This window comes from Callospermophilus lateralis, chromosome 4 (assembly GCF_048772815.1).
Source record: "Callospermophilus lateralis isolate mCalLat2 chromosome 4, mCalLat2.hap1, whole genome shotgun sequence".
Classification (NCBI taxonomy): Eukaryota; Metazoa; Chordata; class Mammalia; order Rodentia; family Sciuridae; genus Callospermophilus; species Callospermophilus lateralis.
Genome location: NC_135308.1, coordinates 11,237,119 through 11,260,183, shown reverse-complemented (window position 1 = coordinate 11,260,183; position 23,065 = coordinate 11,237,119). Strand labels below are relative to the sequence as shown.

The window sequence follows — 23,065 nt, the reverse complement described above, 5'->3', positions numbered from 1 at the left end:
GGCATGCTCCTGGAATCCTAGTGACTTGGGAGGCTGAGTTAGGAGGATCACAAGTTCAAGGCCAGCCTCAGCAACTCTGTGAGACCTTATCTCAAAATAAAAAATAAAAAGGGGGTGGGGATGTAGCTCAGTGGTATAGCACCCCTGGGTTCAATCCCTGTTACTGCGACAAAAAAAAATAGCTCTTTCTGGTACTGAGGATATGAGGCTGAACCTATATTGACATGGCATAGTTTATTTTAGAAGTCACTTTTGGAGCGGTACATTCCATGAATCTTAGTATGTATTAATGACACATCCGTCATTGCTGTGTCACATAGAGAGTGTGACTCTTCACTGCCCTAAGAATCCTTGGTGCTTTTCCTTTTTATCCCTCCCCACTTTCAATTTTTTTTTTTAAGAGAGAGAGAGACAGAGAGAGAGAGAAAATTTTTTTTAATATTTATTTTTTAGTTATCGGCAGACACAACATCTTTGTATGTGGTGCTGAGGATTGAACCCGGGCCGCACGCATGCCAGGCGAGCGCGCTACCACTTGAGCCACATCCCCAGCCCCACTTTCAATTTTTTTATGGGGCAAAATCTACTGAATTTTCAGCAAACCAGGACTTATTGGCAGCTGTGAGCGATACTGTCATAAAGACGTAATACCCTTTTTTTGAGGTATTTTGCCCCGTGTCTCGGTCTCCATGCCCCCACGTCCCCCTCCACCCCACTCTGCACCCATCTGCTGTGAGAACCAGGCGGTCTCGCGCTGGAGTAGTTCCAGGGTCAGGAACCAGGACGTCGCACTGCGTCAGCTCCAACCCGTACTCTAGTTTTGTCAGCTGTGCCCAGGCGTCTTCCATAGCAGTATCTGGTGCAGGATCCGACTGAGATCCCAGTCTCTCTGTAGCCATGGCTCTTTGCTCTCCTCTGATCTGGAAAAGTTGCTTACTTTGTCTTTCACAGTGTCGACAGTATCTGGGGTTATGGGCCAATTGTGTTTTAGGATTTCCCTTAAGTTGGCTCTGTCGGATGTCTCCTTGTGCTCAGTGCTCAGGTCACCATTCTGTGTGGTGGTGTGTCCTCCTCAGGACCCCTCAGGTCCACCTGCTCCTTTCTGGGGGATGTGAACTGATCACTTGGGTAAGGTTTTGTTCATTTTCCTCTCGGCGTGTTCCCATTTTTCATTTTGTAATTAATAAGTAACAAATGGAGAGATGCTTTGAGACTTCCCTGCCTCCCATCACTCTCTCCCCACTGTACAACATCCAAGTATGAATCTTGAATGAATCGATTTTTATTATGGTACTTGAACATCTGTCATTATATTAACAGACTTTCAAAAGGTATTCATAGGTGCCAACCCCTGTTCCAAGCTTTTGTAACACTCAGTGGAGTAGGTACTATTTTTATCTCCATTTTACAGATAAGAAACGGAGGTGTGGGAGGTCGTGTGTCCAAGGTCACTCAGTTCATTGTAGGTAGGATTTGAACACAGGCTCTCTGGCTCTGGAGTGGGTGCTCTTACCACTACATGGAGTTGGCCACTTACCTTCTACTTCATAGATCCTTTCTTTGCCTATACATTTAATAAGGCCTTCTCTTCCTGGGATAAGTATTCACTAGTACTTTGTCCATTTATTTGATGGTCTCATTCCTATACCTATTTTTTTTTTTTCTTTTTTGTACCAGGAATTGAACTCGGGAACTCTTAACCACTGAACCCGCAGCCCCAGCCCTTTTTTGTATTTTATTCAGAGACAGGGTCTTGCTGAGTTACTCAGGGCCTCACTCAATTGCTAAGGCTGGCTTTGAACTCATAATCCTCCTGCCTCAGCCTCCCGAGCTGCTGGGATGACAGGCGTGAGCCACTGTGCCCAGTCTCTTTCCTGTACCTTTTATGATGAGATGTTTGTTCAGTTGGCAGTTGAAATTTCAGATCCAGAACCTGCACATGAAAGTCTGGGTGAAGATTAGGCTGAGGAGCTGGTAACCCTTGGTCCTTTTTGGAGTGAATTTCAATAATTAGCCTTCTGCCCTATTTGTCCTTGTTCCTGGCTGATAGGTCAATCCTGGAGCCGCTTTTTGAGCGCAGAGCCTCATCAGGTGCCAGAGTGGAAGATCTGCCCCTCAAAGAAGACAGCGAGAACCGAATCGGCAAGTTTAAGAGAAAAGACTGGAATCTGAGCAAGTCCCAAGTCATTGCAGAGAAACATCCAGAACCTGATCTAATGGTAAAAAAAAATTGCATCTATAGATGTTTATGTATATTTTGAAGCACAAGGAGGTGTGTCACTGCCTGTCCTGCAGCCAGGCACATCCCGTTGGCTCCAGAGCAGTGAGTCACCAGCTAGAAGCCTGGCTGCAGCTTGTCTCTCCAACAGCCTGTGGCTGTGCAGATCACAGATGGTGGCAAGAAAAGCATGTGCAGAGAATTTCAGTCTCTAAGTCAACGCTGGCGCAAGATCTTGTACCCGCGACGTAAACATGTGGGTTGCTGCTCGGAGTTGTGGTTCTCACCACTGTGTTCCATGAGTCAGTCCAAACATGGTCGTTTCTTAAAAAAAAAAAAAAAAAAAAAATCATTTTTCTTCCATGAGCCACATCAAGTTGTTGTGTGGCAAGACCAACTTTCCCTGAGAATCAGCGTGGCTTATTTCCAACTTAGATGACACAGTTCGACTGTGGTCAGGATCAAGCCAGTGGCCAGCCAGGAGGTGATCTGTGGTGCGGTGACTCCCCGTGAGGATCCGTGCCGTGGTGCCTGCCATGTGACAGCGGGTCCTGGAATCAAGCCCTTTGCAAAGTTTTGCTCAGCAGAGAAGGCTGTTGAGAGCCCCTCTAAGCTCAGCATTCCTCACTGGGACAATGTTTTTCTGTGTTTTCCTCCATGATTCTTAGAGTCCATCCAGAAAAGTGCAGAGGCCAAAGAGTCTCCAACTGGTGGACAGTCGCTTAACGCCATTCCATGGTTCCTCGCCCCCTCAGTCGACGCCTCTGAGCCCACCTCCTCTCACTCCTAAGGCCACCAGGACCCTAAGTAAGTTTTCCTGGGTCTCAAGAATCCTTTTAGGTGGGAAATGGGGTATATTTATGAATCTGGATCATTTTTACTCAAACCAGCTACAAAGTCTGTGGGATTACTGTAAAACTGATGCAATTCAGTGGTTGTGGGTACAACCACTGGGGGGGGGATAACACAACCACTGAAAATCCAAAATCCCTTTTCCTATTGCAAAGTTTTAAGTAAGGTAAATTCAGACTAGGACCAAACAGGAAGCAAGTAACTTAGGAACCGACCACTGCATGGTTAGACCTGTTCAGGGAAAGAAGGGGACCCATTCCACAAACTCTACAACAAGAGGCTGTCTTCATTCTGTCCACAGAAACCACAGAACATGGCGGCAGCAAATCTGATGGGCCAGGCTGGTCCGGGAGTCCGTGGTGGGCATTATTTCTCTGAGATGCCTCCGTGGATCCTTCTCTCAACCTCTGTCTCCTCTCTTGGTTTCCAGGCTCCCCGTCTTTGCAGACAGATGGGCTGGTGACTGCTGTTCCCCCTCCCCCTCCCCCCAAAAGCAAGCCCTACGAAAGCAGCCCGAGGACCTCCGCCGAGGTAGGGAGCCCGCGCCTGACCACGGGGTCACAGCACCACTCGCGGGAAGACAGCAGGGGGTTGATTCTCCAAGCGGTCCAGTTAGGTTTCCCATCTGTGTGTCCCTGTGGCCATCTGGGTTCCTTCCTGAGACCACAGAGATGGGAAGGAAAGACATACTGAAAGACCCTCCGACTCCCTGTCCAAGGAAGAACGCACGAGACACTGGCTGCAAAAAACATGAGGCAATTTATTGATACACAGGCGCCTGCGGGTGCTCAGCAAAACCTCAGCCGGAGCTTTGGTGAACTGGCACACCGGGCTTTGGGGTACAGGTCTTTCATAGGATAAAGGGGCAGGTTTCGCGCGCACGGGAAGTAACAGGTTTCTTATTGGTTATTTTGAACCCAACATATAGATTACCTAAAGGACAAAGTTGTTTTTCACTTTATGTTCCTGGATAAACCTCATGACAGTTACATATTAACACTCTGGTTTTTCTGTTCCTGCTTATCATTATCAGTTCCTGTTTGTTCAGGCATGCCTTGGGATCTGTTTTTCTGTTCTTTCTCAACCATCCTGTCCTTCCACAATAGACTACCCTTAACTGATTAACAGATAGACCTCTCCGGTGTTTACGTGGGTTAGCAACATGGCCTGATGGTTTCACAATGGGGCCTGGGGTTTCTGGGCTGGGGTCTTTCAATACCAGTGGACCTTTTCATAAAACTGAGGCGGAACAGATCCCTGCCCCCCACACTGGGGCCAGGGGACGAGATCAGTGAGCTCTCGTTCACTTCTGAGTGACAGCCCTTGTGGAGTGGCCTGATGAACTTCCTTCTTTCAGGTTTGCTGGAGGGCTTTGTGGGTGGATGCCAGGCACCCAAGTGCTGGGAAGTGTGTATGTGGAGGGGGAGATTAGCTCAAGGGGAACCAGGAGGACAAATGGGCTCAGTTCCCTTGTCACCTTGTGGAGGCTGTGCAGATAAACACACAACAGTTCAAAACTAAAGCAGAAGGTGGGGGACGTGGAGCAGGGAGGACTGAGGAGAACCAGAAGACTCATTCCTGTTTTTCGCGTGTCTGCCCGCAGGTTGCACCCCCACTGCCTATCCGAAGAGAAGCCAAAGCCCCACCCCCACCGCCTCCAAAAGCTCGGAAATCTGGCATCCTTTCTTCTGAGCCTGGATCCCAGTGAGGACCTCACCCCCTCCTTGCATCTCTGAGTGCCTTGGACAGCGGCTGCCTGAGAACTGGCCTTTGGGAGTGGGTGTCCTCATTACCAGGGGCTCCCTGCCGGTTGGTTGCATTTTCTGATCAGAGATGATGCTCACCAGCCCCAATCCGGTTTGTTCTCTCCAAGCTTCTCTTTGATAGCTGTTTGGAGCTGTGCAACGCCCCCTCCAGCCCACAGGGAATTCCAAGGACTGGCCATGCCCCATGCATTTTTCAAGGAGAGTGCTCCTCCACCGTGATTGTGGAGACCCTGGGGTCTGCAGAAGCTGGGCCAGTCCCACAGCCTCAGCACCTGTGCTCTGGACAGATGGGCTTCTTGCTTTGCTTCTGAAAAGCTGCATTTGAGACTTGGTTGTTTCTCTCACCCTTGCACACCTATCCCATCCAGCGTCTGGGAAGAGACAGATGTCAATACACTGTAGCAGCCAGCATAACCCTGTCTTTCTAATGTCTACTGTGTTTCCTTTGAGGAGAGAACACGCATTTTTAATGGAGATTGGCTGCTTTCAGGTGTGAATGGGCTGTTATCGCTGAAAAACCATGAACTCGCCTTTGGCTTCACTGGATGGGTTCACTGGCCGATGGCCCTCTGCACAGCAGCCGCTCCGCCTGACTACGGATCCCTCTGAAGCTCTTTTGCACAGTTTCTTGTCCTTCCTCGGAGCTCAGTTCCCTGGCTGTGAGGGACCTGGGAGCCTAGGTTCGACAGCTTCTTTGCCAGCTCCCATTCGGATGCCCCACGTCCCCTGTCCACTTCCTGATTTTAGCCTGGAGAGTACAGTGCAATATTTCCCTTTGATTATTTATTCCTTTTGATCATGGGATTAATTTGATTACTTGCTAATGGTACTAATGTCAGTACTTCTTTTCAGAACAAAAAAAAATGGGGTGACTTGGATAACCAAATATCACATAAGTTACAGACGTTTTGAGCTGGAAGGGTTTTAAAAGTCATACAAGGAGACTCTCGCTTTGTAGATAAGGAAACTGAGGCTACACCCAGAGAGTGGTACTACAGATTTCTACCAATGACCCAGCTTGCTAACATGGGCTGGGCCCGGAGACCTCTCAGAGCTGGAGTGCACCCCCACCCAAGTCCTCAGCACCTCGCCTCCCCTGGAATGGTATTTGAAGTGTCCCAGATATTTCACACTATTTGGGTGTTGAAAGCAATGCAGAGAACTTCTTGATTGTGACTCTGAAGGTCAACGTGGCAGGGAGACTCCAAGGGTCTCTTCCATGACCAGGCCCAGAGTCCCGTTCTCCAAGGCCAAGAGAGAGAAGGAGCCTGCAGCGGGAGACTCCGTCTGTCTCTGACGGGTGCTGCTCTCCCCACCGCCTTGTTAGGAGAGACGTGCTGGCTCCCCTCACAGCCAAGGAAGCAAAAGCCTCCGTGACCTTGACAGCAGTGACCCCAGAAGGAGTGTGCCTCTTCCAGGAGTGCGTGGTAATCGGAGTTCTTCACCCCCCCCCCCAGCTCCTAAGTGGGATCGTGGAAACAACGTGGACTTGGGAATCAAACCCATTTGGTCACGGTTCCCAGCCACATCACCTGTTCACTTTGCAAGCTCCAAAAGGTGTTTGATTTTCTGAGCTTTCTTTTCTTGCTTTTAAAAATGGGGACAGTGCCTCGCACACAGGTTATTCGGGGGCTCGGGTGCGAGGGGACATGTGAAGGAGGAGGTACTTGTGTGATGGCGCTTTCTTCTTCTGTCAAGCCTGAGTGAGATCTGGAACTCTCCCAGGGCATTACTGATACTCAGTTTTCTGAAGGTAATTCGGGTTGTGAGTGCGTGCGTGTTAGTTCTGTACACCCAGCCCTCCTCCAAAAGCTGCCTTCTCTTCCAGAGTCAGTTATGACCAGAGAAGATGTGAGTCAGAGTGGAAGAGGGGTTAAGAGGAAAGAATCAGCTGTGCAGAGAAGGAAGGAGGCAGCAGGAAGGCACCTAGCCGACTTCCTAGAAGGAACTGTAGGCCTCACCCTATCTTTCGGTCTGCCATTGAAGTACAAACATGCAAACACAAGACTTGGGAGGCTGAGGCAGGAGGATCACATGTTCAAAGCCAGCCTCAGCAAAAGTGAGGTGCTAAGTAACTCAGTGAGACCCTGTCTCTAAATAAAATATAAAAAAGGGCTGGGGATGTGGCTCAGGAGTCCAGTACCCCTGAGTTCAATCCCCAGTACCTGTCCCACCCCCCCCCCCCAAAAAAAAAAAAAAAAAAAAACCCACAAGCCTCCAGCCTGTCCCTCCAGCAGAAGCAGTGAATGTCCAGTCTGGTCTCTGGGCAGGGTGAGGGAGATGTGACCCACCGGAGTCCAGGTGGTGTCTCTCTTTTGTATAGAACATATATTTTCCATGTGACTCCTTTTCCGTGTTGATGAGAATAAGAGTTCTCGATTCTTCAAACACAGAGGATCCCAGGTGGTGTGGCAGAGACATTGGAAGGGTTGTTTCCTTGGGAAGCCATGGGATAGGCCAATGTCACATGACAGGAAGTCATAAATAATGTCTGTCCTGAGGTCACAGAGGAAGCAGGCCGAGGAGCACCTGATGGCTATGTTAAATGTAGAAGAGCTGAGCAGCAGGGGAAGAGGGAAGAGACTGGTCTTTGTTTTCCCAGAGACCTTAGCAAGACATAGAAATTAGCCCCCAGATTGCCACCGCCTTTGTGAATACTGGTTTACGGTTTGTGTTGTTATCTTTTATTTATCTCTCCCTCCCTGTCTATGCTGGTGTCTTGTCTTGCTTGGAGATGCTTTCTTCAAAGCAGTGTTGCATTCAGCACCTACGAAGTTGCTCTCGAAGGCCAGACCCACTGTTAGCTCCTCAGGATTTAGCATTGGAATGTATTTAGTGGAAACAGCCCAGAATACAAAAGCAGTTCCCTCTGGGTGCTGCAGGATTGCAAAGCCAGGGTGAAATTGAAACCCTAAATAGAGCTGCTGGGCATGGGTTGCTCACCTCCTCCACCTCCACCCGTGGCCCCGTGATGACAGTCATCTCCTCCTGCCAGGGAAACCCCCTATAAACCACAGCCACAGTGCAAGTCCCAAGATGAAGCAAGGTGCCAAGCAGGATAGGAGGTGACTCACTTTGGTCAACTCTCCAACCTGGAAGAGTCTCTCCCCTCTAGTTGGCCTCCAGATTGTGGGACAATTCAATTGAAAATGACATACAGTTCAGGGCACAAATCCTGGGAGCGTGGATGGATGGATTTTGAGATAGCTGCCCCCTGTGTCAACACCTCTAGATTCACACGTGACTTACCCACTTCCAGAAGGTACCCGTAGCACCATTTTGTGAATGGCATTTAGAAGATCCTCTAAGCTCGTGCCTTCCTTCCTCACCCTTCTCAGGTGTAATGAAAAGGGGAGAAAACCCCACCATCAACATAGAGTTAAGACTATAGAGATGAGATCCATTTTAACAAGTCAATTTGTAGGCACTTCCTAAGCCTCAGTTTCCTTGTCTGTAAAATAAACTGATATTTACATAGTAGAGTTGGCATGATTTTTTTCAAATCCCTTCCAGCCTAGCTTCTTTTATTTTAAGTGTATCAGAAGGAAACTTCCTCACCAACTCACATGCACAAGGCCCTGGGTTCAATCCCCAGCACCACCAAAAAAAAAAAAAGGAAACATTCTTACTAGGGCTTTTAGGTCCATGCACTGGAATCCCCAATTTTTATCCCACATTGTGCTTTGACCCCCCTATACCTTAGCTATTAAGATCAAAATATTGGCAGATATTGAAATAACGACTCTTGCACATATTTTTGAAATATTGACCTAAGTCACTGTAATTCTTTTCAATAGCCTGTAAATGATGTCATTTCCACACTGTTCTTAAGACTCTGCCAACCTGACCCACCATGTCTAGACTTCCAGTTCATTTGAAGAATCATGCTTCTCTGTGTCCTTTGGTAAAAATCGGTTCCTTAGAGGCTTTCACTCTCCTGTCAGTCAGTTATTAAAATTAGAAAAAGTCAAGTTTCTCCTTGGGTGGGTTCAGAGCCCTCCCTTTTAATCCACAAGAGGAAGGAGAGTTTTCCTTTCATGTTCATGATTGCAGGTGGATTCTTCTGATCCAGCCAAAGCTGGTTTTGTGTGCATGCTGCCAAAGTTATCTATGAATCATTTTTTTGTGAGTCATTCATCCAAACCAGTACAGCTACTCCTTTGACATGACTTTGTACCTAGTTAGGTTTTGAACATGGACAGTTAGGAAGATGTGCATTGGTAGAAGAATTTTGTTCAGATTTGCTGTTATTTATTTTTTAAATTAAACATGGAGATGTATTTTAATGTTCCTTATATGTTTAGTTTGTTATTTTATTAATGAAATGAAATCATGAACTTGGAATTTTTCCTTCCTGACACCTCTTTGAAGACACATCACGCCCAGGCTCCCTCTGGCTGCTGTATGATGGGTCCTCTTGGTTGAAACATGTATCTTGGGGTCCTGGAATCATCTGTGCCCAGAAGTAATAAAAACTTCAGACCATTTGGTTATCCTCACGCCTCCTGTTCACGCCTTTGGCACCTGACCTGACGGTTTTCTGATGGCAGTTTATTTGGTGTACGTAGGTTTGATTTCCTTCCTCATTCATCATGGGTCATTTGGCAGAGGTAGAGAGAAATGGAGAAGTTCAGAAAGACTTCACATGCTCACAGGGGGAGGTTAGGAACTGGTTCTCAGCCCAGGGGGGAGGTTCTTTATTACCTGGGAAGAGGCCCCAGCCCAGCCCGGTCCCATCAGCATTTTTGGGGGCGGGGAGTGGAACCCAAGCTCATATTTCATTCAGAGCTTCCCACTTGTTCCAACACTAGGCCAAGGTTGAGAAATTAGTAGTTGGGCGTGTTTTGTAAAATCCATGCAGGTGGCAGATCAGGTTGGAGGGAGGGAGGTCCCATTGCAGCTGGAGGGACTTGTGTGTGTTTGAAGAAAGTTCCCCAATGCTTTCAAACATTTGCAGTCTATTACTTTGTAAAAGCAAAGCAGTAATTCTCCACTGTCTGTGCACAGGCCAATCACCCATTTGCTGATTAAAAATGCACATTTTTTTTTTTTTGGTGGTGCTGGGGATTGAACCCAGGGCCTTATGCATGCAAGGCAAGCACTGTACCCACTGAACTACATCCCCAGCTCACCCCCATCCCCTTAAGAAATTCTACTTTAAAGTATCTTCCACTATCAGAATCACTAAGTGTTGTCAGCTCACACAGGGATTCTGGTTTTTTTTTTCTCCAATTATCTCTAGCGGGTGTTAAAGCTTTTAAAATTTTGGAAATGACCTATCTATTTTCAAGCCAATCCTTTTGCTACTTGATCATTTAAAGTCACATACATTGGATAACTCATCACATTAAATGTGTGCTTTGATGTTTCCCCACCCTTTATTTTAAGAGGCTTATTTTGATATATTGATGATCCGGTTCTTCAGATTCAGGAACATGTTTGACATATGAGTAAAAGGTTGTGTTTGTTTGTTTTTTGGTTTGTTTGTTTGTTTGTTTGTTAACTGGGGATTGAACCTAAGGATTCTTAACCACTGAGCCACATCCCCAGCCCTTTTTTATATTTTATTTAGGCACAGGTCTTTCTGAATTGCTTAGGGCCTTGCTATATTGCTGAGGCTGGCCTTGAACTTGTGATCCCTCTGCCTCAGCCTCCTGAGCCACTGGGATTACAGGTGTGTGCCACATGACGGCACAAAGGGGCTATTTTCACTCTCCTCCTTCCCCTTGGTCATTTGGGAATCAAGTGGACCCAAGAGGCTCACGTAAACTGCAAACCACCAGTGCCACCAGGAGCCAATAACACCAGCGCCAGGCAGTCGGATGAGCATCTCTCCCCCTCAGGGAGGCCTGCAGCTGGCTCCAAAGAGATTGCCCCAGAGAAGAAGAGTGACAGAGGACACCTGATGCTTCAAGCAGGACACGTGCATGAAGTGGGAGTGGGATTTTTGGAAAATGTGTTCATTAATGTAAAGATTGTAAATTATAGTGTTTTTGTCAAAGCAGTTACTGAGTGATTGGCAGATGGAAGCCTGTCATCCTGACTGTATCTATTGATTAATAAAATAATGCAGTTATGCTTTTGTTCCATAAAGCAGATTGTGGACACGTCATTACCGAATTTTACTGAAGTGGGAGTGAAGAAGTTCTTTAAGTTTTAGAGATTCTTCAAATGGAGACACTTGGGAAGTCCAGCTTTGTGTCCTCACAAATATTTTATTAAAAAGGGAGGGTCTGCTCCCCAGTGGGATGCTTCTGACCTTTGTTGAATTTCTTAGCACAGGTGTCCCTCTTTTTTGAAGGTGGAGGGACAGGGAGTTAGAAACAGGCTTCATTTGTCTGATTAAAAGAGGTAAAAGGGCCGAGAACTTTCCCATGTAAATTTGTTGTTTAGACTTGATCTGAAAATTGAGTTTTTCAGATGGTCTCGTAGCCATCTGGAAGTTAGGACAATAAATGAACATATTGGGGTCACAGTGTCTCAGGGAGAACTGGCCACCAGTAGAAGTAAGCTGACACCTGAGCTCCAGTGACCTGTTTCAGCAAAATAACCAGCATCCAAGGACTGAGCTTCACTGGCTGCTCAGCCCCATCCAGTACAGGAGCAGTGGATGTGGAACCAGGCAGAACCGAGTGGTTCACCTTAGCCCTCTGAACCTAGGGTTCCTCGTTTTTTAAGTGAAGACAGTAGCATCTATTTACCATTGATTGTTTAGTGAAAATATCAGTGCACCGACCTAGCACAGAGCCCACCTTTGGTCTTTGTGTGGTGTGAGTAGTGGTGAAGTTGTGTGGCCAGGGCCAGGAAACACCAGGATGCCTTCTTGAGCAAAATACCAAAAAGAATCAAGCAGATAAACATTTATTTTTAGGCATTGGTCCCTTGTGTAGTTGGAACGTGGTTTGTCCCCAAAGATTTGTGTGCTGGAAGCTTGGTCCCCAAGGTCAAGGTCGAGGTAGCCCCACCCCCAGAAGGCACTAACGCCTGCCTCACAAGCATTCAATCTTGTGGGGCTGAAGTAATTGCCAGGAGAGTGGATTGGAGTCAGGTGAGGTCAGCCCACATTTGGCCTCTTCCACACACCGGTCCACTTTCGCACCTGTTCCTTCCATGTGATTCCATCCACCATGTGAAGACAGCATGAAGCCCTCTCCAGAGGAGGCCTCCAGAGCTTGGACTAATCGGCCTTCAACACTGAGCCCAAATAAGCCTCTCTTCCCTAACATGTACCAGTCTCTGTTATTTTGTTATAGCAACAGAAGACAAATTAAGACAGTCCCAACCTTCAATTGTGCACTGCTTGGACAGATCATATGGAGCAAAAAGGAACACTGGACCAAGAGTCCTGTGAGGCCCCCTCTTCCCTCGGGCCTCACTGGAGCTCCAGCTGGCCCTCAGAGGAGGTAGGTACAGTACAGAAAGGGAACTTCTTTCCAAGTGGCAGGAAGCCTTAGCCATGGCTCTACCTTAACTTCTGCAGAGAATGGTCAAGATGGAATTGCAATCCTATAGAATGTGAATCAGCTTTTTCTGGCCTGGGCCAATGTGCAGCCATTCTCCTCGTGCATGCAGAGGAGACAAATGAGAACCATCAGAAGGATCCCTTTAGTCCACAATAGACATTATGTCCTCTCCTTTCCCATCTGCCACCAGTACACACATGGAGGGATCCTTCAGAAGGTGCAGTCCCTCCCCACCTGAGCTCAGAGTGAGGGAAAGACTTTGCACTTATACCATTTTATTCCCAACACAACACTTTATTGTGAAATATGTGCAGCTTGGTGTAAGAATTTCTGAAATTCACACGATTTACAGATAGGGAATGGGTCACAGATTTCAATGTCAAGGTTTGTCCATCCTTCTGGCCTAGTAGATTTAAATCTTCTTCCGTCCAGTTTCCTCTTCCATCAGACCTTCCTGGAAAATGTAACAAATAGATCGATCAAGGTCATCCTGAGTCACTTAACTTCATTACATTAAAAAAGGAGGAAAGTCCCATTCATCATCAGGTACTAGAAAGTGCTAGGTAGGAAGGGTAGATTGTATCTTTTTTAAGCCGCTTGGTAAACAATCTAATAATAGGTTAAGGATTAGATATATGGAAGAAGATGAAAGAAAGGTCTCATCATTCAGTTGTCTATTAAACCAGCCTTTGCTTCAATTCCTTCATAATGTCATATTTGGGAAATTTAACAGCTTGCTATTTTTTTTTTTTTTTTAGCATATGCATGATTTCTTTAAAGAAAGAAAGGAAATAAAAATGAGTACCCACTTTTTTCTCTGTCCTGTGGGTATGGAAGTTGCAGTCACTGGAGAAAATTGAAAATATAGCTTATTTTCATTTATGATTTTTTGGACTTTCCCAGGCTATAATTGAAAATGAACCATGTTTTCTGACTGTGCAAGTAAGCGGTCCATGGAGCTCAGAGAATGCTCACATTGAATTAAAGTTTTGATTTCTGCATTTAATTTGTTTTATACTTTTTTTTTCAAACCATGTTACATTAGTAGACTGCCATGGTCGGGGGGAATTTAGTCTTCATAGAGAACTGGAAATAAAATCTGTGGCTCTGAGCAGTAAGTTTTTGAGTTTGAATTATTTTAATCCAAAGGGGGAATTAAATTTAGAACACCATTTTTAGTGCCCACATTTTGTAGGGCCCTGGAAAACCATCCCAGAACAATTGCTGAATCAAATGGTGTGTAGAGATCAGCACAGAGAAGAATGTTTGAGGGGGTTGATGAATGTACTTGGAGAATTAAAGTATGGCAATGGGAAGACATTCTTATGGATCCTCCCAAAGGCTGGAGCCAGGATTAGCAGATAAAGCTCATAGAAGGATTTCAACTCAACTAAAGGGGCGACAAAGGTCCAGCCATGAGTCTAATCACTGAGTGGGATTGTCATGAAATAGTGAGGTCCAAGGCACAGTGGGGTCCTGGCAGGAGGTAAGTCCCACAGCCGGCAAGTGTGGTCATAAGTGGTACCCAAGGGCCAGTCCATCCGAGAAGCTCCATGTTAGGATCACTGTAACTCACCAGAATTCCTCTCAGGTCCCTGATGGGGGACCGTGGCTGGTGGATGGTGCATTCCAAGGTTTGGGGTTCCGCCAGCTGATCAACTTCTTTGGCTATCTGAAGAAAAAATAAGATCCATGGAGATGGAGATGAGAAAACAAAATGGCATTCTCCATTGCCACCAGAAATTGTGAGTGAAGTCTAGTGGCTGTGGGGCTCAGTGGGAGGCTGGAATAACTTCAGGATTAGGAAGGGGACTTGAAGGGCGTGAGGCATTTTTGTAGCTGGAGTGGAGGTCTGGAGACAGTGCAGATGAGGTGAGACCGTGTTCTCTCCTTAGAGATGATGAGACTGAAGAACTGTGCATCTCATGAAGAGACAGCCCAAGTATTTATAGTTGTGAACAGGAATGTTTCTTATTTTCTAGTTTTTAATGTGTCATAGTTTAATGAGATTTGCCTCACATATAATATATGGAGAAGAGACTTCAGAGCCTGGGGTCTCTTTATCTTTGTTATTTCTCAAAAACAACAACAACAACAACAAAAAACCCAAAACAAAAACAAAAATGGTATTTCTTTTCAATGAAAACTGAATGGTTCTGAGTTTTTCCAGTTACATTTCCCATTCACAGCCCTATGATATTTTTTGGATCAATGAACTATAATCCTCACCCATCCCTGAGAAGTCACATTTTATAAACAAAAAGAAAGAAGAAAAAAAGACCCCAAGGCAATGCTGGTGCTAGTGTGTAATCTCCTCGGTATGAAATTAAATCCATTCTCTACCCCATTGCCTTGTCTTAAATTTGCTGACTCCCACTTCCTTGCTTAAATGCTTCTATGGGCGAAAAGAAATCTAGAGCACACCTCCTCCATAAGACACCTATTTACACATTTTGAAATATACTACTGAACTAATATTGTAGATTTAGATGAAACAGGAAAAAAAATAAGCAGAAATTTTAAGATTATCTTTCCCAAATGCAAAGAACCACCTGTTAGAGACCCTGGATTTCCCCCAGTTATTTCTAATTCCCGTGGAACTGCACCCACGGAGAGCATGATTGACGGTACTGCATGGTTGTATTCCCCTGGTGTTTGTTGTGCTCTGTTTCATCAGCACCTGACTGAACTGAAAGTAGAAATTGGACTTGACCTTTGTAAGAGTCCTTTCCTCCTGACCTAGCCAGGGTGGAGTATAACCTAGTGCCACACTGGATCTTTTATTTGGTTAAGTTGAACCAAATAAGCTAAGTCTTATCAAAATAAGTCTTATTTTGAAGCCGAGAGAGAGGAAACTCACCTCTTGAAAAGAATCAAACAAACTTTCTGCATTTCTCTTTCCTCCAGGGCGCAATCCATAGGACCAATGCTGGCTGGAACAGCCCTGCACACACAGGGTCAGCAGGAGGAGTCCAGCCAGGAGTTTGGGAGTGGGCTCCATTCTGAGGAACTTCAAAGCACAATCAAAACAGACCCAGACTGAACTCTCAGTGAAAACAGACCACAAAGAACTCTGGATGACAAGACCCACATCTATATCATGAACCTGTAGAAAGTGTAAGTTACACTCCTAATTTTACACACAGACCTCTGTTTGACTGTTTTGAGTTTCCTAGCCACTGGGGACCAAAATCAGAATGTTAAGCTCACATATTCAGTATTTTTTTGTGCCAAAGGAGTCATGATTATTTTGATTGCTTGTTTGGATATCTAAAACCCAAGACCTCTCCCTGATCAAATGTGTCTTTTCACCTTCCCATTTCCCCATTGTCCAGTTGGTTTCAACTCTTCCATTTAAAAGAATTGCGCCACCTGCTCCACTCTGCTGCACAGCCCCTGCTAGGTGTCTCTGGCTGAAGGTGCTGGACTGCAAATGGCTACATTACACTATGGGATTGATGCATTTTTCTGACTCTTCTCTCTAGTCTTTTAAGCATTACTGCTGTGAGAGACCAGCTGTGAGAGCAAGAAAGTACTCAGCCCACTTGGAAGTGGTGAGTCGCAGAGCCAATGCTTTCCTTTCCAAGGAAGCCTGTATTTAGCTGATGAAATGTGTCTCCAGACTAACTTTCACTTGATGGGGAAGAGGCTAAAGTCCAAGTGGCACAGTTCATTGGGTCTTGGGTGTCCTAAAGGCCCCATCTCCGCAGCTGGCCCTGATAAGGTCAGTGAAGGACAAGCCTGCTTTACACACCGTCTGGCCTGGATTAAACCTTTGGGGTGTAAAGTGCCCCAAGGACACATGATAGCATGCAAGCTCAGACTAACACAACAGATGACAGCTGTTACAAGTACAAAGCATTTTACCTGTTTGGAGGCAAAGTGTCAAAAGAATCCCAAAGCTGCCTTTGAGGTGTGTTGAGTTCTGTGACTTTTCTACTCACCTCGCTTCCTTTTTATATGAAACTTTTCCAGGACATTGAAACTGTTCCCGCTGGTAAATTGTGCTGCCCATGGAGTTTAGTGTTTTTTAATAGTAATTTTTTTTAATCCTCACATAAAGCCCTTTAATGGTGTATGTAATTGGAACACCCGCTGGCGTAGCCGTTAAATTCACTTAAGTTTGGCCATTAAAACCTCAGCTAAAATTTTTATAGCTGAGGTCACCATCCACAGAGATTAAAATCCAGCTAGGCTGGAGTCCCTTGAGGAAACTGACAGACCTATCAAGGGTTCAAGGAAAAGAGATGTCTTAGAGTAAGCTAAACCAAATGCACATACAGAAACTTCCACCAAGGAGGCTACGCAGTAAATATAGATAGTTGAATCAGGTCATAGGGGCTAGTCTCAGCTTTTAGATGGCCTACTTGTAAAAGGAAGGATTTAAACCACATAATCCTAGAATTACTTTCATTTTTAAAAATCTGATTTATTAATAAGTGGTTATTGGGGCTGGGATTGTGGCTCAGTGGTAGAGTAGTCGCCTAGCACACGCAAAGCCTTGGGTTTGATCCTCAGCAGCACATAAAAATAAATAAATAAAATAAAGATATTGTGTCCAACTACAACTAAAAAAAAAAAAAAAAGTCATTATTGGCACTATGCCAAGTCTATTTAGGATTCTGTAAATGGGAAATTCCCCAGCCTTCTACCCACCAGAGCCCCTCCTTGACTATTATTATTTTATTTTTATTGTTTTGGTACCAAGGATTCAACTCAGGGGGTCTTAACCACTGAGCCACATCCCTAGCTCTTTTTATTTTTTTTATTTTGAGACAGGGTGTCACTAAGTTGCTTAGGACCTTGCTAAGTTGCTGAGACTGGTCTCAAGCTTGCGATCCTCCTGTCTCAGCCCCCCAAGCCACTCACTGGTATTACAGGTGTACACTACCATGTCCAACCCTCCTTGACTATTCTTGAAAGCCTTTCAAAACATCAAAAAGGTAAGAAAAACTCTAATAGTTAGACTACATTAAGAGCAAGTCCATATTGGGCAGACTTAGGTGGACAATCAACTCATTTTAGAAGTTGATGGAGTCAAAATGTGCAAATCACTGTGCTGAGCAGTGAGCACAAAGATGAGAAATAATGGTTGCCTGGCATGTGAATAACAAAGACCAAGGTCACTCACCTAGCATTGTTGCAAAGTGAAGAACATCATCCACTTTATTTTTTTAACAGTGTTTTATTATGTTGCTTTGTTTTGCTCGAATTCGGGACACCCTAAAGACCACCAGAGACCAAGATCAACATAAGCAGCAAAGAGGTGTTTATTGCGAGCGGTCCTCCGCTTGCACATACAGCAACAGGTGACGCTAACAGGCCCCGAGCTCAGGGCCTGCAGCAGTTTTATACATTCTTTGGAGAAGACAGGGACCCCGCACATACATCATAGCATCTCTTAGCAAATCATCACACACTGCGGGAAAATCAAATAACAACTCTAAAACATGATTAGTGTATCAAGTGGCGGGAAAGAATCTGGAAAGAATTATTGGTTAGTTCAAGGGGTTGATGCACTTAAAATTGATTGGTTTAAATCCTGAGGGTGTCGCAAGGCGGGTAGGTGCCAATCTGCAGGGCTTCTAGTTTAGATACTGGTCACCACACCTAGGTGGGGGCCATCTGGAATTTCAGATATGTAGATATCTTGGCCTATCTTAGGTGATCACCATCTGGGCTTTTCCAAGAACTGTTTCCACAGAGCTTTTCTGTAGTATTTTCCTGACTTTAGGACTACAGTAGGTCAGAGGTTAAGATTCAGAGCAAAATAAGGCCCCAAGCAGAATGAGATTACTTAGGTCTTTCATTCCCCCATTTCTTTCTTTCTTTCTTTTTTTTTTTTTTTTTGGGTACCTTGGAAGCCAATCATGGGTTCCTATGAGTGAGCTTATAGGATTCAGTTCTATTATTTCTGTCTAGGGACTGATATTGGGCCCTCAACACCATTAACTGAACTGTATTGATCCTTTCCTTTATAAAGGCTGCAAACTTATTTATAATACAGGGTCCTACTATTAGGGCAAGCATAATTACAAGTAAGGGTCCAACCAAAGCTGAAATTAAAGTTGTGAGCCAGGGGAATAGTCTGCTTCTCCAATCCTTCCTGTACTCTGGCTATTGATTGTCTGATTACCCCCGGAATGGTTTACGTAAAAATAACATTCTTCCCCTAGCGCTGCACAAAGTCCTCCTTGTTGTAAAAAGACTAAATCTAAGCCCCTTCGATTTTGAAGCACAACTTCTGCAAGGGATGCATGTGATTCCTCCAAATGTTTCACCTGTCTCTGTAGCTCTTGGATGTCCTCATCTATGGCTTCCCTCAGACTGGAAAAATAGGAGCGCTGTTCAATCAGGGCTGTTGTTCCAGTTTCCACTCCTACTGCGCCTAACAGGGTTCCTACGGTTAATATGGCTACAGCTACTTCTCTCTTTACCTTCCTTTGTAATTCCTTACTTTCTAATCTGAGTATCACTTCTTCTTCAGAGTGGTAAATTAATCTGGGTACAAGTTGAACCATAACACAAAATCCGTGGGTACGGTTGAGCACAGCTGTGTGAGCACAGGGGTAAGACCTGTGTCACGTGCCCACCAACTGTTTTCTGATGATAATAGAAAAGTCATTTGGATGGGTATAGGGGAAGTCTGACTGCATAAGTGCTGCAGAGAGGGTGGTGGGTTTCCCACACAGCTGCCTTTTCCAATAACCTTCTCTAAGCTAAGTCCAGATTCCACTGGTTCCCAAAGGCAGTCCTGTACTTTGCTAGTCAGTGTATAACTTCCTGGGAGAGCTATCCCCTCATAAAAGGGGAGTTGCATATCATAACACATCCAACAGGACTCTGTCACCTGGGGTTGGGTTTTGTTTAACATCATAAGTTTTTAGCAGTAGTTTCCACAAGGGAGCTCCCAAGGTGTTCTCCTCTGAAATGCCGGGCACAGCTAGGTGGGGCAGTTCAGGTGGAGAGTTTAGGTCCCTTTCCTCCGGAATCCGCTGGGTAGTCTTAAGTATTTGGGTATTTTCAGGCTTAATGGGGGTGTTAGCTGGTGGTGGTGGGGCCAGGGCTTTTTTAGGTCCCACCACAGTGGGTACAATTTGGGTCTTTAAAACCTTGAGAGTAAAAATAAGTCCTCCACCACTGCTTCCTATCCGGTAAAGTCTGATTCCCCAAGATTTTTCTTGTTCCCATCCTTGTGCCGCTTTTCCCTTTGGGGTGAATCTGACTTGTATCCAGGAGTTCTGATTATGTGGTCTGGAATATTTTACTAAGTCACTTTTGGCGACCTCCCAGGCTCCAGAGCCTCCCACACTGGTCGCACATCCCCATTGCTTGCAATAATATTCTGTAGAACTCCCACATTCTGGGGGGCGGGACTCTCCGGGGCATATGTACCAGGTGTCCATTTTACAGGGAGGACCATTTGAGCCATCAGAGCTCAGGTATCTCTTTCTCATATAATGGATGGGTGTGTCACAGTCTTTTTGTTTTGTTTGTTTCCATGACCCCTCAGCCAACTGGCAAAGATCGAACTCTAAGTCCGGAAACCATATCTGGGGTCCTTCCTGAGTTGCCAAGACTATGTTATGTCCAGTTGCTGGATTCTGGATTACCCAGGTCCGCTTATGTGGAAAATGGGGGTTATTACAGTGAACAGTACTAATGTAAGCAAGAATAAGCAGCCAGCCTAATAATAGCATCCTAACTAGGGTTTAAACGCCTTATCTTAAGTTTAAGAAAATTGTTCTTATGGCAAGTGACTTGCCACTTGGAGTTCGAATCCGGAATGAAGTCGCTCCTCACAGAGGATGGGTCCGCTGGCTTTGCATGAGAGTAGTGGATCCAGGTGGAGATTCCGTCAACCTTGAGAGTGGTGGGTGTCGTGAGGACCACGGCGTATGGTCCTTTCCAGCAAGGTTGCAGTCAGTCCTGTCGATGTCTCTTTGGGTAGACCCAGTCTCCTGGATGGAAGCTGTGTGGCTGAGGAGGGGGTCCTGTCTCCTACAGAGCTTTGAGGTGGGGCCACACGTCCTGCTGGGCTTGTTGCAGGGCTTTTAGGGAACGTAAGAGGTCAGAGTCATCAAATTCTATAAGCAGGTGTTCAGACAAGCAGGGGATTATGGGGGGGGGTATGCCAAACATAATTTCAAAGGAAGTGGCTCCTAATTTATAAGGGGAATTTCGTGCCCTATATAGGGCATAGGGAAAGAGGGCTACCCAGTCTCTACCAGTCTCCATGGTCTATTTGATTAGGGTCTCTTTTAAAAGAGTTCTATTCATTCTCTCTATTTGTCCTGAACTTTGGAGTCTGTAAGCACAATGCAATTTCCAATCTGCCCCAAGAATAGACATGAGTCCCTGACTTACCTTAGACACAAAGGTCGGTCCATTATTCAAGCCTACCAAGACTGGGAAGCCGTACCTGGGTAAGATGTCTTCCAGCAACTTTTTAACTACTACTTGAGCTGTCTCACGCTTGGTTGGAAATGCTTCTACCCATCCTGAAAGGGTATCTATAAAAACTAGAAGGTACTTACATCCATATTTGCCAGGTTTTACCTCAGTGAAATCTACTTCCCAATAGGCTCCTGGTCTGTCTCCTCTTACCCGATTCCCAGGGTTGGTTGTGCTGTGGCCCGCATTCGTCAGCTGGCAGGCCTTACAGGTAGCAATAATCTGCTGGATCTTGGAATTTGAATTTTTAATCTTTATCTTAGCATGCCTTAGTAGGTCCTGCATCTTTCTCTCACCCATGTGGGTGGAGTGATGCATTTTTTGTAAAATTCTGCTGCTTAATTTTTCAGGTATTATCCCATGACTTGGGGAGTCTCACCACCATCCATTAAGGCACTGAGTCATAGGCAGCTTTTTAATCCACTCTAAGTCCTCCTTGGAATATTGTGGCATTTCTGGTAGGCTCCGGGGCCCCGGGTCAGGCAGGTTGGCTATCATCACAGTCTCTCTTTGCATGGCTATTCCCTGAGCAGTTCTATCAGCCAGATTGTTCCCTCTAGACACCATGTCCCTTGGTTTCTGATGTCCTGGACAGTGGACCATGGCCAATTTCTTAGGCAACCATAGGGGGGTAATGAGGGCCAATATCTCTTCTTTATTTTTTATAGTCTTTCCCTGGGCTGTCAGTAGCCCTCTTTCCTTATAGATGGTGCCATGTATGTGGGCCGTGGCAAAAGCATACCGACTGTCAGTGTAAACAGTCAACTTTTTGTCTTTTCCCAGCATTAGTGCTTGAGTCAAGGCTATCAGTTCACCTCTCTGGGCTGATGTTCCCGTTGGGAGGGGCTGAGCCCATACCACTTCAGTCTCTGTTACCACTGCCTCCCTCTGACCTGCCTCTGACCTTGTTGAATGAAGCTGCTCCCATCTGTAAACCAGATAAGCTGGCAATGGCTGGTCCTTGAGGTCTTCTCTGATGCCGTGGACCTGCACTAGGATCTGCACAGTCATGCAAGGGAGCCTGCAAGTCAGGGTTGGGTAACAGGGTGGTGGTACTGAGAGCTGAGATTACTTAGGTCTTTCAGTTTAGGCTGGTCTCAAACTCCTGAGCTCAAATAATCCTTCCTCCTCAGCCTCCTGAGTGCTAGGATTACAGACACGTGCCACTGTGGGGCTACATCATACAAATTTTCACCCAAGTGGCAAGTTTGACCTTGGGTATGTTATTCAGATAAGCACTTAAAAAAGAAATAGAACTATTATTCTTTATTACATTCGTTTAAATACATGATTGCCTTCCCCTAATTTTACCTCTGGTCTACAACTCATGATAGTCAAGAATTCTCTCATTTAATCATCTCTTTAATGAATGACCCCTTGGCTTCTAGGCAGCACTAAGTATAGGTTTGAATGAATGGAATCAATCAATCAATCAATGAAAGCCAGAACCTTTTAACCAGATTAGGCCTAATGCTTTCTCTATTTTTACTTCAAAGATGTTTTATCTGATATAGAATTAAACTTAAGGTACAATAGGCTGTAAAGCTTGTTAAATTATTATGAGAGAGTTAAAAAAACGATGACAAATAGTTATTTGTGATTTTAGAACTGGGATTGGCAGTTCTTTGGGTAGGATGCTAAAACCATGCCCAGGGTCCTATCGAATAATTTCACTAGTAAGGATTTCAAGTGAAGAGAAATAGTGTTTTGCCCAGTATACTGCTTGGCTTGCCCAGTTACCTCTGTAGACCCAAGGGTGGAGAAGGGGATCAACTTTGAAGTATAACTGCAAACAGAAATTTTAAAACAAAACATCAGGACTTGATTCTTATCTTCATAATTTCATTTAGATATCCTAACACACCATTCTAATAGGAAGAGTGGAATTTTGACCCACTATATTAAAGATAAGGAGATGCAATATTTCAATGAGAACGGTTATGTTTGAACAATGCCGGTTTAAATTGTGCAGCTGATTTCCTATTTGCTGAGACATGCTTCTGTGTCACTGAAGCAAAAAGCATGGCCTTTGGTTAGGACTAAGGGGATGGAAGTAAAGACTTCTGAGCCCTGTTGTCAGGTGAAGCACTCACCTTTGAGCATCACTGGGTTTCTCGTGGGTTATTTCTACCAGTTGGTATGAAATTTTTGGAAATATGCTTTGCGATGTTTAAGATGAGCACAGCAATATGATCTATGAAGCTATTCAGTGCTGCATGTCTTTTAAGTGTTCATCAGTCTTGTCTTAGATCCAACAGATCTCGAGGGCAAAAGCCAAATTTGTCTTGTCTTACTTTCTGCAGCACCAAGCA

At 45.2% G+C, this 23,065-nt stretch overlaps 2 protein-coding genes across 2 annotated transcripts in view; one reads left to right on the top strand and one right to left on the bottom strand.

Annotated features, from left to right (window-relative positions):
- Dock5 (dedicator of cytokinesis 5) overlaps positions 1–10,929 on the top strand; it is a 187,188-nt gene extending 176,259 nt beyond the window's left edge. Inside the window, exons 49-52 of the mRNA XM_076853574.1 lie at positions 2,051–2,219; positions 2,887–3,025; positions 3,501–3,601; positions 4,674–10,929. Of these exons, the coding sequence (XP_076709689.1) occupies positions 2,051–2,219; positions 2,887–3,025; positions 3,501–3,601; positions 4,674–4,778 (514 nt within the window). The 3' untranslated portion in view covers positions 4,779–10,929. The remainder of the gene's footprint in view (positions 1–2,050; positions 2,220–2,886; positions 3,026–3,500; positions 3,602–4,673) is intronic.
- Positions 10,930–12,658: 1,729 nt separating this feature from the next.
- Positions 12,659–15,300, bottom strand: Gnrh1 (gonadotropin releasing hormone 1). Its single transcript, XM_076852283.1, has 3 exons — positions 15,160–15,300; positions 13,876–13,971; positions 12,659–12,753 (listed from the first exon to the last, which is right to left on the bottom strand). Exons 1-3 carry the CDS (start codon positions 15,298–15,300, stop codon positions 12,712–12,714), a joined length of 279 nt encoding a protein of 92 aa, XP_076708398.1. The 3' UTR covers positions 12,659–12,711.
- Positions 15,301–23,065: the final 7,765 nt, after the last annotated feature.

Bases quoted from the DNA above. Each gene is read 5' to 3' on its own strand.
- Gnrh1 (XM_076852283.1), bottom strand. From the start codon at position 15,300: ATGGAGCCCACTCCCAAACTCCTGGCTGGACTCCTCCTGCTGACCCTG. The intron at 13,972-15,159 runs GTGAGTTTCCTC...TTTTTTCTTCAG, and splicing joins TGTTTGATTCTTTTCAAGAG to ATAGCCAAAGAAGTTGATCA. The intron at 12,754-13,875 runs GTGAGTTACAGT...TACATTTTCCAG, and splicing joins GGGACCTGAGAGGAATTCTG to GAAGGTCTGATGGAAGAGGA.